Source organism: Sarcophilus harrisii, chromosome 1, assembly GCF_902635505.1.
Source record: "Sarcophilus harrisii chromosome 1, mSarHar1.11, whole genome shotgun sequence".
Lineage (NCBI taxonomy): Eukaryota > Metazoa > Chordata > Mammalia > Dasyuromorphia > Dasyuridae > Sarcophilus > Sarcophilus harrisii.
The window spans coordinates 625,281,565-625,296,196 of record NC_045426.1 but is presented as its reverse complement, the minus strand read 5'-3'; the positions used below and the strand labels follow the sequence as shown (position 1 = coordinate 625,296,196).

General features: G+C 35.2%; 1 protein-coding gene across 3 annotated transcripts in view; it reads left to right on the top strand.

Annotated features, from left to right (window-relative positions):
* Positions 1-14,632, top strand: part of ZFAT (zinc finger and AT-hook domain containing) — a 280,081-nt gene that overhangs the window by 169,467 nt on the left and 95,982 nt on the right. For all 3 annotated transcript variants that reach the window (XM_031947230.1, XM_031947231.1, XM_031947232.1), the window contains one exon: positions 2,555-2,643. In XM_031947230.1, coding sequence (XP_031803090.1) covers positions 2,555-2,643 — 89 coding nt within the window. The remainder of the gene's footprint in view (positions 1-2,554; positions 2,644-14,632) is intronic.

Below are 14,632 nucleotides of genomic sequence, written 5' to 3'. Positions count from 1 at the left end.
TAGAATTGGGGAAATTTCCCCATTTCCCTAAATTTATTTCAGTAAAGTATAAGCCAAAGTCAATTGCCAAGAGGAAGGGGAGAAAGGAATGTATTTGACTTGTAGATAGAGGAGAATATTCTTAGTAGTAGTTATTATGAACAGCACAATAGGAAGGCAATTAGATAAGAATAAAAGTATTGTCATGCACTAGTAAGGAGCCAGTTGAAATTAGGTAACATGAATTTGAGTAGAGAGGAAATGACATCTAGCATGAATATATTTCTCAATGACCTTAGTTGAGAGTAGAGATATGATAGTAGATGAGGGAAATGATTGGATTAAGTTTTTGTTTGTTTGTTTTGTTTTTGTGGTTTTGTTTTCCTAAGAGTAGGAGAGACATGGGTACTTTTGTGGGCAGCAGGAAAATAATTAACATTGAAAGTGGGAATGATAGAATGGCACTATACTGGGTTAGATAGAAGGGGATGGGATCATGGGGAGCATGTTGAGAGATTTGTTCTACTGAAGGAGACAAGGATGAAGAGATTGTGGGGCAAGAGGTCTGATTGATATGAAAAGTGGAGAAGAGGAAGCTCTTGTGAATGATGTTAATTTTTTTAGTGAAATATGAGGCAAGGATCTTGATTAAGAGAATTGGGAAAGGCAGTGCTGTGGAATCTTGAGAGATGACAATGTTTGGAATGGACATTGTGCTAAGGGGAACAGAAAATCAATTGTATTTGAAGATTGTTTGCTATAGTGAGTGCCCTGTTAAGTTTATATTAGATGAATTTGTCTTGTAACTAGTCAACACTCTTTCATAGCTTCTTCAGCTTTGTTTAGCAATATACAAATTGAAGTGAAAGAATTAGATGTTGGGAGTAATCTAAGATTAGGGTTCTAAGATGTGTTCCGCTCTAGGTCAAGGGGCAAAGGATTTATTTGATTCCAGAGAATAGTATAGAGGTAAATTGATTTTACAAGTAATTGAGATAAGGAGAGAGCATACTGTGACTAGTGTAGGGATGTTGACCTTTGAAAGAACCAAGGGATAGGCTATTGCATATCATGATAGGGAATTTTGACAGAGATAGAGGGGTCAAAGGCAAAGAGAAATCTATAATAACAAAAAATTATCATTAGAAAAAGGATTTTCAAAGTTCTGAACATGGAGTTCTGAATTATAGAGGTGTAACATTGATGAGTGGTAATGTAATTGTATAACTATCTATCTGTCTCTAGATATGTGTGTGTGTGTGTGTGTGTGTGTGTGTGTGTGTGTGTGTGTGTTAGTGAATTGAACTTCTCAGTAGGAAATGAAAATATTAGATGGAGGACCAGAAAGGAGCAAAGAAAATGACTCCTCATTTCTCTGGCAGGATGTATCTAGATACACGAGAGGATGAAATTTATCATTGGTGAGGATGGTCAAAGATATTGTGTTTTGGGGGGCAGGTTCCTCCCAAACCCCAGTACTTTCCATCTTCCTCGTATGCTTGTTTTCCAGATTGAGGACAAAAACTTTTTCTTATTTGTATTCCCAATGCTCAGACCAATGGTAACAAAATCAAATCCACTCCAATGCAACATACATTATATGCAGAGAGTGTTGGAGTGTGGAATGTTATAGCCAAAATTGACTTTAGAGTTTGTCTAATCAAACTTTGAGACAAGAGGTTGACTTAGATCACTTTGAATCCATGTTGACCCCTTATGAGAATCAAGGGTTTCAGGGTTCTCTACTTCTCCCTGGTTCTTCTTCCTTCAAGAAGTAGGTGATCTGATTCTGATATTTAAACCTATCCCTCACTTAAAGGAGCCCGTATTTATTCCAGGAGTAGCTTTGCCAAACTCTTCATTCTCAGCTGGGCAAATGTGTGCTTAGCTGAATTACTGCACAGGAGCTGTGACATTGAGCCACTGTCCAGACTTTTCTGAAGCTAACAATGATGCATGTCCTATCTATCAATCATGCTGTTATGAGCAACATTGCTAATATGATTAGCAACATTAATTTCACAACTTGGGTATTTAACATAGTAGAGGACTTTGCTTTCTTCTTTGTCTCAATTTACCCCTACATTCCCAGAAGCCAAATTTCCTGTATCTATCTAGAACAGAAAGAGAGCTTACTGATGCTGAGCTGGCTAAGGACCTGGAACCTAGGAGAGAAGATTCTGCCATCTGTTAGCTATGGTACTTAACTACTGGGTAATTCATTTAACTGTTTGAACCTTAGTTTCCTTGAATAAGATCACAGTACTAGACCATGTTGTACAAATCAAACAAGAAAAATATGTGCAAAAGTGCTTTGTAAACTGTTATATATAGTATATCTAAGTGTAGGATATCATCCTCATCATCAAGGTTTGTTCCGTTTACATTATTATAGATGATCTCTGAGATTCCCTCCTTTTAATCCACACAGGGTTCTTTAATCTTATTTATGTCTCTAGGATCTCCTGGGGCTAAAAGTGTCTCCTGAGCTGGGCCCCTGTGCTTAGTACTGCTGATCTTACTGGTACAGACTGGGGATAAGCTCCATCTCACTTACCCTGATATGTCGTTTCAGGTAAACAGTTTAAGTGTACAGTATGTGACTACACAGCTGCTCAGAAGCCGCAGCTCCTACGCCACATGGAACAGCACGCCTCCTTCAAGGTAAGAAGATGCAGCCAATCAGAATGCATTCTTAGAATGGAATTGGTGCTCACTTTTCACAAATCAGACTTAGGTGCATTTACTTGTTTAGATATCACTGACTTATTTGTACACCAGAGCCAGATTTCATCCATCATAGAAGCAGCATCTTGAATTAAAGGGCTCTCTCTCTTTAACTTGATCTTCTATTCCAGAGACATGTCTTTTTCAGTATAGTTTGAAAAAACAAGAAATCTGTGCTGCTCATAGTGTGTTAAAAATTCCCAGCAACCATAAAGATTCTGTCACTTAATGTAGTTATTTATATTTATTCAATTGATTTGTTTGTTACATACTCTCAATGCCTCTATCATTATTGATTGTTTTAAGCTGTTCAGTATCCTAGTGGTGTCCAATGATTTATACAGTACAGAAGCTGGCCCTGTGCCTTGTACAAATGGATATTTCAAACATACTGTTGTTGAGGATAATGGTGACATGTAACAATGAGAAATGGGTTGTCAAGCATGAGTCTGAGAGGCAGGAATGTGAACAGTACTAAGCTCTACAATAACAACTGCAGCCACAAACCAAAGGATAGTTGTAAGTAGAAGGGAGTATTAATCCTGTATCAGCCATTTAACTTTATTCTGAACCTTAGATAGTGATTATTAATCTTGTGGCAAGGACCACCGTATTGTCTTATTGTATTGGGAAGGGCCACACCTATTGCTCTTTTAAGTTCTTTTTGGAACTACATAATTCATATTAGAGAGGCAACTCGTATACATGTATTTCATATTGGAGTGTGCATATGTGTGTGTATGCATATGGATGCTTATGTACAACATATATATATATATATATATATATATATATATATATATATATACATACAATATGTAGATATTATCTATGTATGTGCTCTGAAAGCTGTTAAGGATGATGCTGGTTAGATTTTGAGCAAGAGTCATACAGTCTATTGCAATATATAGCTCTTTAGAGAGTTCTTAAATGCATTTTTTTAGTATATTTAACACATAAAATATATAAATGTATTTCTGCATTGTCAATATTTCTCCACCCAGTGCCTTATTGTGGTGTGGAAGTGGCCCTTGGCTCTGAGAGACTGTGTGGGTGAAACACAGGTTCTGGAGTGCTCTACCTAGTTGGAAAGTTTTTGAATATTGGTCTGGCAAGACATTCCGTCTGTGTAACTGTCTATGTACATTTGGAAGTCCCTAGCACCAGGGTAGGTATGGATTCATAGGGTCAGTTTATTAGGCACGGGATAAACAAAAAGAGACAGGGGCAGTCTCTGTTCTCATGGAGCTCACAATCTAAGGAGGCAGACAAGCAAATATATTAAAAAAAATCACTGCACTGAAAAAGTGAAAACAATTAGAAAAGAAAGAGAACCTTGCTTATCAAGCATATTTTATGGTCATATTATTATTTTTTCAATTCTTTATCACTTTTTTTTTTGTTCCAATGCATAGACTGAGGGCTGAGTTAGAACATCAGCTCTGGGAAAGAGGAAGAAATTACTCTGTGGTCAGAGTGGGTGTAGAGAAAAGAGAATGAATGAGAGAAGAAAAGGAACATGGAAAAGAAGGGAGAGAATGAGGAAGAGTTATGGAGACAGAGGCTGATCTAGATATGGAGGGAGAGAGGAAGAAAAGGGAAAGAGAGGGAAGGAGTAGGGAAAGGTTAGAAGGAAAATGAATTCGGGTCCTCACTGCTGTACCAATGTTTGTTCACTTTTAGCCATGATAGCTAGTCTTGCTACTCAGACATTCTCATCTGGTAACTTTTTCCTTCTTTCCTAACTTTTGAATCTTAGTGCATTTTTGAACTGTTGATGGAACAATACTGCTTTCTAAATATTCTAAGTAAAAAAATGCCATTATGATTCTTCCCTTTTCCTTGATAGTGTTTTTATACCTATCATTATGCTTCCAATCTGGGATTAATATTTTGTTAATTGTATCTTATTATAATTGTTTTTCTTTTCAATTCTATCTGTTTTATTCATGTAAAATCATTATTCTGAAAAAGGGATCCATAGGTTTTCTCAGGTTTCTCAGAGTCCATGATTTCAAGGTTAAAATTGCCTTCCTTGGTAGGATGGGCAAATTTTTTTTTTAATGTTAGCTTTATTTCATCAAGGGCATATAATATAAAATAGCAAAAGTATAAAAATAAAATGTTATAATGGAACATACACGAACATAAATGGGATAGTGAGAATTGAGATTTTTGTCTTGGTTCAGATCTCTGTCCTGTCACATCAGGTGTGTGGCTTTGGAGCCAATTATCTTCTGTATTTCAGTTCGCTTTTCTGTAAAATGGAGTTAATAACAATTGAAGTATCTTCCTCCTTGCTTCACATAGTTTTTTTGTGAAAAAACTATGCTATAAAATGCTTTATAAATGTGTAGTTATTCCCATAAATTACTGTTAAAGCATGATGGAAACATGGTTTTGGATCTCTGATGTTACTTATCAAAATAGTGAAGAGGTAAACACTGGAATTTTACAGGGGATCTCTATAGCATTTCAAATTACCTTCCTGCATAGAGAATGAAGGCATTGTTCAAGGATGATTGATTATTTGAATAAAGGCTTCGAAAGGAAAGCTTAATTTTTATTTTTTAACCAACTGTCTGTACCAGTTGTAGGGATTTTGTTTCTCTTGCTTTTGATAGCCTTACATTTTATTTGAGTCAAAATCATGAGTGTTTTTCTGAATATTAGGTTTTGTTCTTTTGTTCATTTTTAGACCCAGTTATTTGAGCTTCATATTATAAACTTCATATTTTACTAAGATGCAGCTTACAGGTTGACATAGATATACATAGATATACAGATAGATATATATTTTTATTAAAGGTTTTTAATTTTCAAAAGATATGCATGCATAATATTCCAACATTAACCTTTTCAAATCCTTGTGTTCCAATTCCCCCTCTTCTTTTCACTCCCTTCCCTAGATAATGAGTAATCCAATATATGTTAAACATGGTAAAAATATATGTTAAATCCAATACATGGGCTAGAAACTGGAAAATGAATGGATGCCCATCAATTGGAGAATGGTTGGGTAAATTGTGGTATATGAATGTTATGGAATATTATTGTTCTGTAAGAAATAACCAGCAGGATGAATACAGAGAGGCTTGGAGAGAATTACATGAACTGATGCTAAGTGAAATGAGCAGAACCAAGAGATCATTATATACATCAACAACGATACTGTATGAAGATGTAATCTGATGGAAGTGGATTTCTTTGACAAAGAGACCTAATTCAGTTTCAATTGATCAATGATGGACAGAAGCTACACCCAAAGAAAAAATACTGGGAAATGAATGTAAACTGCATTTTTGTTTTTCTTCCCTGGTTATTTTTACCTTCTGAATCCAGTTCTCCCTGTGCAACAAGAAAACTGTTTGGTTCTGCACACATATATTGTATCTAGGATATACTAGGACATATTCAACATATATAGGACTGTTTGCCATCTTGGGGAGGAGGTGGAGGGTGGGAGGAAAAATCAGAACAAAAGTGAGTGCAAGGGATAATGTTGTAAAAATAATTACACTGGCATGGGTTCTGTCAATAAAAAGTTACTATAATTAAAAAATAATAATAATAAATAAATAAATAAATCAAATACATGTATATATATTTATACAGTTATCTTGCTGCACAAGAAAAATCAAATCAAAAAGGAAAAAAATGAGAAAGAAAATAAAATGCAAGCAAACAACAAAAAGTGAAAATGTTATGTTATGATCCACACTCGGTTCTGACAGTCTTCTCTCTGGGTGTAGATGGCTCTCTTCATGACAAGATCATTGGAACTGGCATCAGTCATCTCATTGTTGAAAAGAGTCACATTGATCAGAATTGATCATTGTATAATACTGATGATGTTGCCATATACAATGATCTCCTGTTCTTCTCTTGTCACTTAGCATCAGTTCATGTAAGTCTTTCCAGGGCTTTCCTAAATCATCCTGCTGGTCATTTCTTATAGAACAATAATAGTCCATAACATTCATTTACCATAACTTGTAGAGGGCTGAAACTCTGAATAAGTGTACTTGAATCAGACAACTGAGCACTTAAGGCTAATTACCTATTCAATATGAGACAGTCACTCTATTAGCATATGTTTGGATAAATGGCTCTTCTCACGGGTAATGCTGGCACAATGTGGTGTAACAAACATGAATTGTACATGCAAGTAGTGATATAGCAAACCATCTGATAAGAGGTGACAAGATATACACCTTCTATACCAATGCACAATGTGCACAGCATTATATGCTGTGAAACCATCCCAAAGTGGCAAATTTTACTGGCCATGGCTCCAAATTTTACGCATCAGTCTCCATTAAAGATAACTCGACTATTACATAATTGGCAATGGATTCTTGAAGAAAAGGTTTCCAAAGTTTCTCTTAGTAACTTATTTAGCCATTCACTGATAGAAACCTACTCAGTTTCCATTTTCTTGCCACTACAAAAAGGGCTGCCACAAACATTTCTGCATATACGGGTCCTTTTCCCTCTTTTAAGATCTCTTTGGGATATAATCCCTATAGAAACAATGCTGGATCAAAGGGGTATACACAATTTGATAACTTTTTGAGCATAATTCTAAATTGCTCTCCAGAATGGTTGGAACTGTTCACAACTCCACCAACAATGTCAGTGTCCCAGTTTTCCCACCTCTCCCCCAACATTCATCATTGTCTTTTCCTGTCATCTGAGCCAATCTGAGAAATGTGTAGTGATACCTCAGAAGTGAATGACATATTTTACTGCATAAGGAAGAACTTCCTAATGATTAAAGCTGTTGAAAAGTAAGATGCTTTGTCTCAGAAGTAGTGAATCCTCAGCAGTAGAGATTACTCTGCAAATATTGGATGACTACTTACTGGGGAGACCTTCCTTTTCCATTCTTACCCTCCTATCTCCAGGCTAAACATCAATAATTCTTCCCACCACTTTTTGTATGTTATAATTTCCAATCGTCTGAATGTATTTTGACTACATAAAGAAGAACTTCTTAATGATCAGAGCTGTTGAAAAATAAACTGTTTTGTCTCAGAGGTAGTAAATTCTCATCAATAGAGATTTCTCTGCAAACACTGGATGATTACTTCTTGGGGACATTGTAGGCAGGAATTAGAGTAGCTGACCTATAAGTTCCTGTGATCTAAGATCTCACTTAATTCTTTAGATTGTCTAGAAGATTCTTCTAGGAGAATTATATCTTTGACCAGTATTTCCATTGAGGTTCTGTGTGCACTTCTTTAAAACTGGTAATTTGATAATAAAAGTATTAGAGATGATGATGTTGTTAATCTATGTTGCTGTGTTGTATTAGAAAGTGTCCTGGCTTTGGCAGCAGTAACTTTGGATTTTGGCCTAACGTTTAATCTTCTTTGAGGGGATGAGAGACAGGAGAGGGATGCACAATGGGCATTAAGTGACTTGCCTAGGGCCACACCACTAGTAAGTGTCTCAAACTATATTTGAACTCAGGTCCTCCTGACTCGAGGGTCAGTGCTCTGTCCACAGTACCACTAGCTGCCCCAACATTTACTTTGTCCCTTCTCTAACAGCCTCTGTTTTCTCATCCGCTGAATGGATAGAATAACATTGGCAGTACTCCCTTTTTCATGGGGCTGTTTTGAGGGAAACACGGTGTGAACCTTAGAGAACTATAGAATTGTGAGAATGATGATGATGATGTCTCATCTCAGAGTAGGAAGGTGATCTGCATTTCTGTGTCTCCTGTGTGAGGCACCATGTAAGCCAAAAGCCACTTGCTTTCTTTTATCTATCTCCTAAAACAGGTTGGTGAATTTCAGAGTATTCAGTATAGGAAGTAATGAATTCAGAAAGCACATCTGAAAGACAGTAAAAAGAAATGATATTCTGAAACCACTAGTTTCCAGCATTTGATCTTTTAGGAAGCTGTGCAGTGTGGCTTACTGCTGACTTGCCATACTATAGGACTCTTCAGCTCTGACACTGAATCATTTCACAGACCACTTTGATCATTTCCTTACACATCAGCTTTCAGAACATGAAACATTGCCTTACTTCTAGGTGGTAATAAACCTTTTAGTCTTAGATGAATCGTTTATGTAAGGCAGAAGACCTGTTTTTTTATTCTTGAAAAAAGATCTATGAGTCTCCTTATGATAGGCAAACACATTTATATATAGTAATTTATTCTAAACTTAACTTTTAAAGTTACAAAACCAATTAATGTATATTTAAAATCAATTAATTACTTGTTTTTTTAACTTTTAAAAACATCAGCTTATGAATATCTTGCTGTTAACTTTTTGTGTGTCATTCACTCCTTTGACCATCTGGTGAAGACTATGAAGCCCTTCTCAGAATAATGTTTTTTGTTTTGTTTTGAAATTGCACTTGAAGGAAATGATGTTTCTATTTGAATTTAGTGAAAATAATTTTTTCCCCACATTCATTTTCACAGATCCTAAACATGATTTATGACCTCTTGGTTAAGAGCTCTTGCTCTAACCACTTATTAGTTTCTCCCTCAACATCCCTTTTCATTTATTTTTGTTGATTTGCTCTTATGTTTTTGTGCTTTTTTTCTTCTGATATTATCATAGTGTGTTTATTGATCTGACTCTTTTGTCTAATTTTTAAATGTTTCCCATTTTGTTATAGTTTTCATATTTGTCATTCTTAATTATATATCATAATTTGTTTGGTTACTTTCCAGTTATTTAGATTGTTGTGTTTAGATACTTTTTGTCTAGCTTTGAAATATTTCAATAAAGCCTTTAATATGAAATATAAAGATGTTATCAGCTGCTGCAAATATCAGACTTGTATAAGGCTATATGTGAAGATTTGTTCCAGATCTGTGATTTAATCAATATGCGTTAGTTTCAGAGTAGAATCTCCAACAGTACCTATTACCAATGTGTATGTAATTTATAGGCTTAGAAACTGCCTGGGGGCACTGAACTGAAGTGACTTGAATGTGCTCACATAACCTTATGTCACAAGTGAGACCTGAACGTAGTTTTCTAAACTCCAAAGCCAGGCTACCATCTCTTATGCCATATTTCTTACTGTGTATACATCGTAAATGTATTAAATATGTGATATGTGTCTAAATGTGACATGACATTGAATAGTGAACTAGATTTTGAGTCAGGAAGAATTTTATTTGCTTTTTATCTAAGAAGCTCATTAGCTGTGTGACCATACACAAGTCACTTATTGCCTGCCTTGGAAACTCCCAGGGATCTAACAATTAAGTTACAAAGAGGTTTTGATCTGTTTTGGTGGAGAAAGTTTCCACACTGCCATTCCTGAACTCATTGAATCCCTGAATCAGCACTGATGTTGTGTTGGTGGTATTGGTAATTGACTTTTATATTATCATCTTGAGGTTGCAAAATGCTTTATATACACAATCTTATTTAATCCTTAAAATAATCTTATAAATAAAATGCCACAGACATTATTATTCCCATTTTACATATGGGGGAATTGAACTCTATAGAGATTAAATGAAGTTTTTTGAGTGGCAAACGGGCCAGGTTTTTTTGTTGTTGCTGTTTATTTGTTTTATTTTGTTTTGTTTTGTTTTTTAAGGCAGAGTAGGTAGTAATGTTTTATCAACCTGGAGAAGTACTCTGGAGCCATATTGTAAAAGGTTTTAAATGCTAAACAGAGACATTTGTATTTTATCTTTGAGGGTAAAGAGAGGCAGTGCTTGGTGAGCAATGCAGTGATGTTGTCAGACATATACCAGGAATTATAGAGGAAGAATTAGAAAGGGAGAGACTGGATAATTAGAGATGAATAAGGAAGGGATGATCATCTGAAGTAGGGTGATTATGGTATGAGTTTAGTGAAGGAGATGGATGCAAGAGATGCTTGTGTTGAATGACCACTTATTGAGAAAGAGGTAGACGAGTTTCATGTCTCATGTAGTGATTAGATGAACTCTGAGGTTCTTTCCAGAGCTAAATTTTTATTTCCCTCAAAGACTAGAACAGAAGACTGTGTATGTGGATAAGCCACAACTAATTTATCTGGGATCATAGATTTAGAACTTGAAGAAACATAGATGGCATCCAGTTCAAATTTCAGATTCTGGTAAAATGAAAAATTGAGTTCTTATTGACTTTTCCAAGGACCTGATGTATTCTTTGTTTCTCAGTTCCATGCTCTTTTTACCACACCACAGTTCAGGCAATGAGTTCAGTGTAGGCAATTTTTTGTGATGAAAGGTGAAGGAATGAGAGTCAGGGGTGATCTGCTTTGTGGTTTTTGCAGTAGACCTGATTTTTTCCTTGCCCAATTCTTATATTGTTTAAGATTTTAAAATGGTAACTCAGGTTCATTTCAATAGATAGGAACTATTGGCACTTATTAAGTGCCTGCTGTATATAATATTCTATGTTTGGTCTTGGGAAAACAAATACAAAACTGTCCCAACTCTTGCCCTATTGGAGAATGCAATATGGACACAAATAAATAAATACACAATCAAACAAAATAGCTTAAGAGTAAGAGGAGAGTACTAATAATTCTAGGACATTACCAGAAGACCCTATGCTATGACATTTAAACTGATGTTTGATGGGAATTAGGAATTATTAGAGCCTGGAAACGTGTTAGGAGGATAGGCATAAAGTGCATTCAAAATATGGGAGACAGCCTATGCAAAGTCATGAAGAAGCAAAATGGAAGTCTCATTCAACAGATGTTGTGTGCCTTCTTTATGTGAAGACCTGTTAAGTGTAATTGTGTGCTTCCTTAAACCAGGGATCTATCACCTTTAGTTGATTTAAAAAAAAAAAAAAAAGTCTCTGCCTTTTTAAACTATACCTTTTTGCTAAATTGTGAAGTCCGAGTTAGCTCCCTGTTGAGCTCAGGATCGGCCAGAGTCAGGATCAGCAAAAGTCTTTGGTCTTTAGGGGGAGAAGTAAAGGAGATGGATGAAGACTCCACGAGTCTTCACAACCTCCTCTCTCCTTCTTGTCCAAAGCCAAAGTGACCCTGGCTTGTCTTACTGCACTCCCTAATCCCTCCTACAATTATCTGTATACACCAAAAGATCCCAAGGCAGCACAGAATAATGAGAAGGGCCATTTTCCAAGCATATGCTATAGAGTATTGTCCAATCAGTAATTAGCCTTAAGTGCTTGGTTGTCTGATTCCAGTGCACCTATGCAAAGTTTCAGCCCTTTACACTAAATAAAATACTTCAATTTCATAAAACTTTGAATTTTAAATATCTTAAAACAGTAAGGAAAATTAGCTGCTTCATATTAAAATAATAAATCACTTGGTTTGTAGTTTGAATTATGAGTATTCTATATGTTTTGATAGCAAAGGGAATTCTGAAGCAATTAAAAGGCAAGCACTAAAGAGTTTTAATCTTTTCAACTGGAATTTGTTTTGAGCAAATTGACTTACTGCTGCTTATTGAGATAATTGACTAAATGCAAATCAATTTTGAAATTATGCTATTGCATTTTGAAAACATTCCATTCTTTAAGAATATTTTGCTTGGTTCTTTAAAAAAACTTATCATTTTCTATTTTTAAAGGGGGAGAGAAGAAAGAAGAAAAAAATTAAATTGTGTTTATTTTCCTTCTTTATCTTTATATTCATCTGTAATGATGAGGGGAATATGATTCTGCCTGTTGTTTTACAGAACCACAGAGTCAAAGGGAGTTTAGTGATCATGAATGAATGAATGAATGAATGAAAATGGATTATTTATTGGCTTACTGTGTGCTAGGCATGGTACTTTGCAGTGAGGATATAAATACAAAAATAAGAATGACAGTTCATCCTCATAGAGCTGACATTCTGCTACTAGGAATGTGATGTAAAACAACTTGTAATTAAAGAAGTAGAAGCAATATACAGGGATAAGGAACTGGGCTTGTGATTTCATTGGTATAATAATTAACTCCTCTGCAAAATATATGTCCACCTGAGCCAAGCAGAAGTCTTGATCCTTCTGCATGACAACTCTTCATATTCTTGAAGAAAACTATTTTGTCTCTTCTTATACTTTTCCAGGCTAAATAGACTCAGTTTCTTCAACAGACATTTTTGTATGCTCACCAGTCACCTCTCCATCCTATTCATACTCAAATACTTATATAGCTTTGACTATAATGTTGTCTTTCTTAAAATGTAGCACCTTTCCTGGCTATCTGAATTCTGGTAATTGTCTTGATTCCTGTGCTGACCTGCCATTTCTAGTGCTATTAGGACATAATTCCATGTGAGTCATTCCCTGATTGATAAATGGTCAAAAGCATTTTCAGAATTTTCAGTTTTCAGAAGAAAACAAATATAATTATACAAACCTGCTCTAAATCACTATTGATTAAAGAATGCAAATTAAAACAATTTTGAGGTGCCACCTCACACCTATTGGATTGGCTAAAATATCAGGAAAGGAAAATAGCATGTTGTTGAAAGGGATGTGGAAAAATTGAGACATTAAAACACTGTTTGTGGAATTGTGAATTGATCTAGCTGTTCTGAAGAACAATTTGGAATTGTGTCCAAAGAGATATAAACCATGCATACCCATTGACCGAGCAATTGTACTACTGATCTATATCCCAAAAAGACAAAAGGAAAAAATCAATTTGTACAAAAATACTTATAGTAGCTTGTGTGTGTGTGTGTGTGTGTGCGTGCACATACATGTGGGCAGCAAAGAATTAGAAATTGAATGGGTGCCGATCAATTGAAGAATGACTGAACAAGTTGTTGAATGTGATTGTGATGGAATACTATTTTATTATAAGAAGTGAAGAGCAGGATGGTTTCAGAAAAATCTGGAAAAACTTACATGAACTGATAGAAAGTAAAGTAAGCAAAACCAGAATTTTGTACATAGTAACAGCAATATGGTACAGTCATCAACTGTGAATGGCTTAGGTTATTCTGACTAATAGTATGATCCAAGACAATTCTAGGGGACTAAGATAAAAAATGTTACCCACCTCCAAAGAAGGAACTGATAAAGTATGAATACAGATTGAATTATATTTTTTTTTCATTTTTTTTTATTATTCTTGGGGTTTTTTTTTGCACTATGGTTAATATGGGAATATAGTTGGTATAATTTTTACCTGATATCACATTTCTTGCCTTCTTAATGAGTGGAATAGAAAGGAGAGGGAGAATTCAGAGCTAAAATTTAAAAAAAATGTTAAAGATAAGTAAATAATATACATTTTTTGAAAAGAGCATTATTTCAGAGAGCTGATCTTAAAATCAAGAAAATATGGGTTCAAGATCCATATCAACCTTGTGATCATGAATAAGTTACAAAACTTCCCAAAACTATAGATATTTATCTACATACAAGTTCCAGTTGAGTTGTTAACCTTCTTTGATGCATTCTGTCTTTGGAATTTGCTATGCTACTGAAATCATAAGAATATATGGACATGAGGACTATGGGTAAATATTACAGTTTTATTAAGTATAGACATCCAGTTTTAGCTCAGGCTCATGAGACAGTAGGTAAATTGAAGCTCAGAGTGGTTCTAATTGTACTGTCCCTTAATTATAGCAATACAGACCTTTGAACTTGAGTTTGCAGAATCTCAGTTTAATGAAAGGCTTTCTGCAGTGCCTCACTGCTTTTCAAGCATGTCACCAGTTAAATAAGTATCTCAGTTTAGCTGTAAAAGGAAAAAAAAAACACTAAAATTAAGCATTCTTGATTTTCCCCATTGCATAGTTCTTGGGGTGACTTTGTGCCAGCTTGCATTTTATAAAATTTATCGCTACCTTAGACCTAATGAAAAACTTCCATCTTCCTGTCGTGGTTTTTTGGCTTTAGAAACTATGTCATAAATCCTAGAGGTGTCCTACCAGCAGAGGCTGTGGGAAAGCACTCATGTAATCCAGAGTCTTTATATCCATGTAACTTGATTTAAGTTTGACAGTG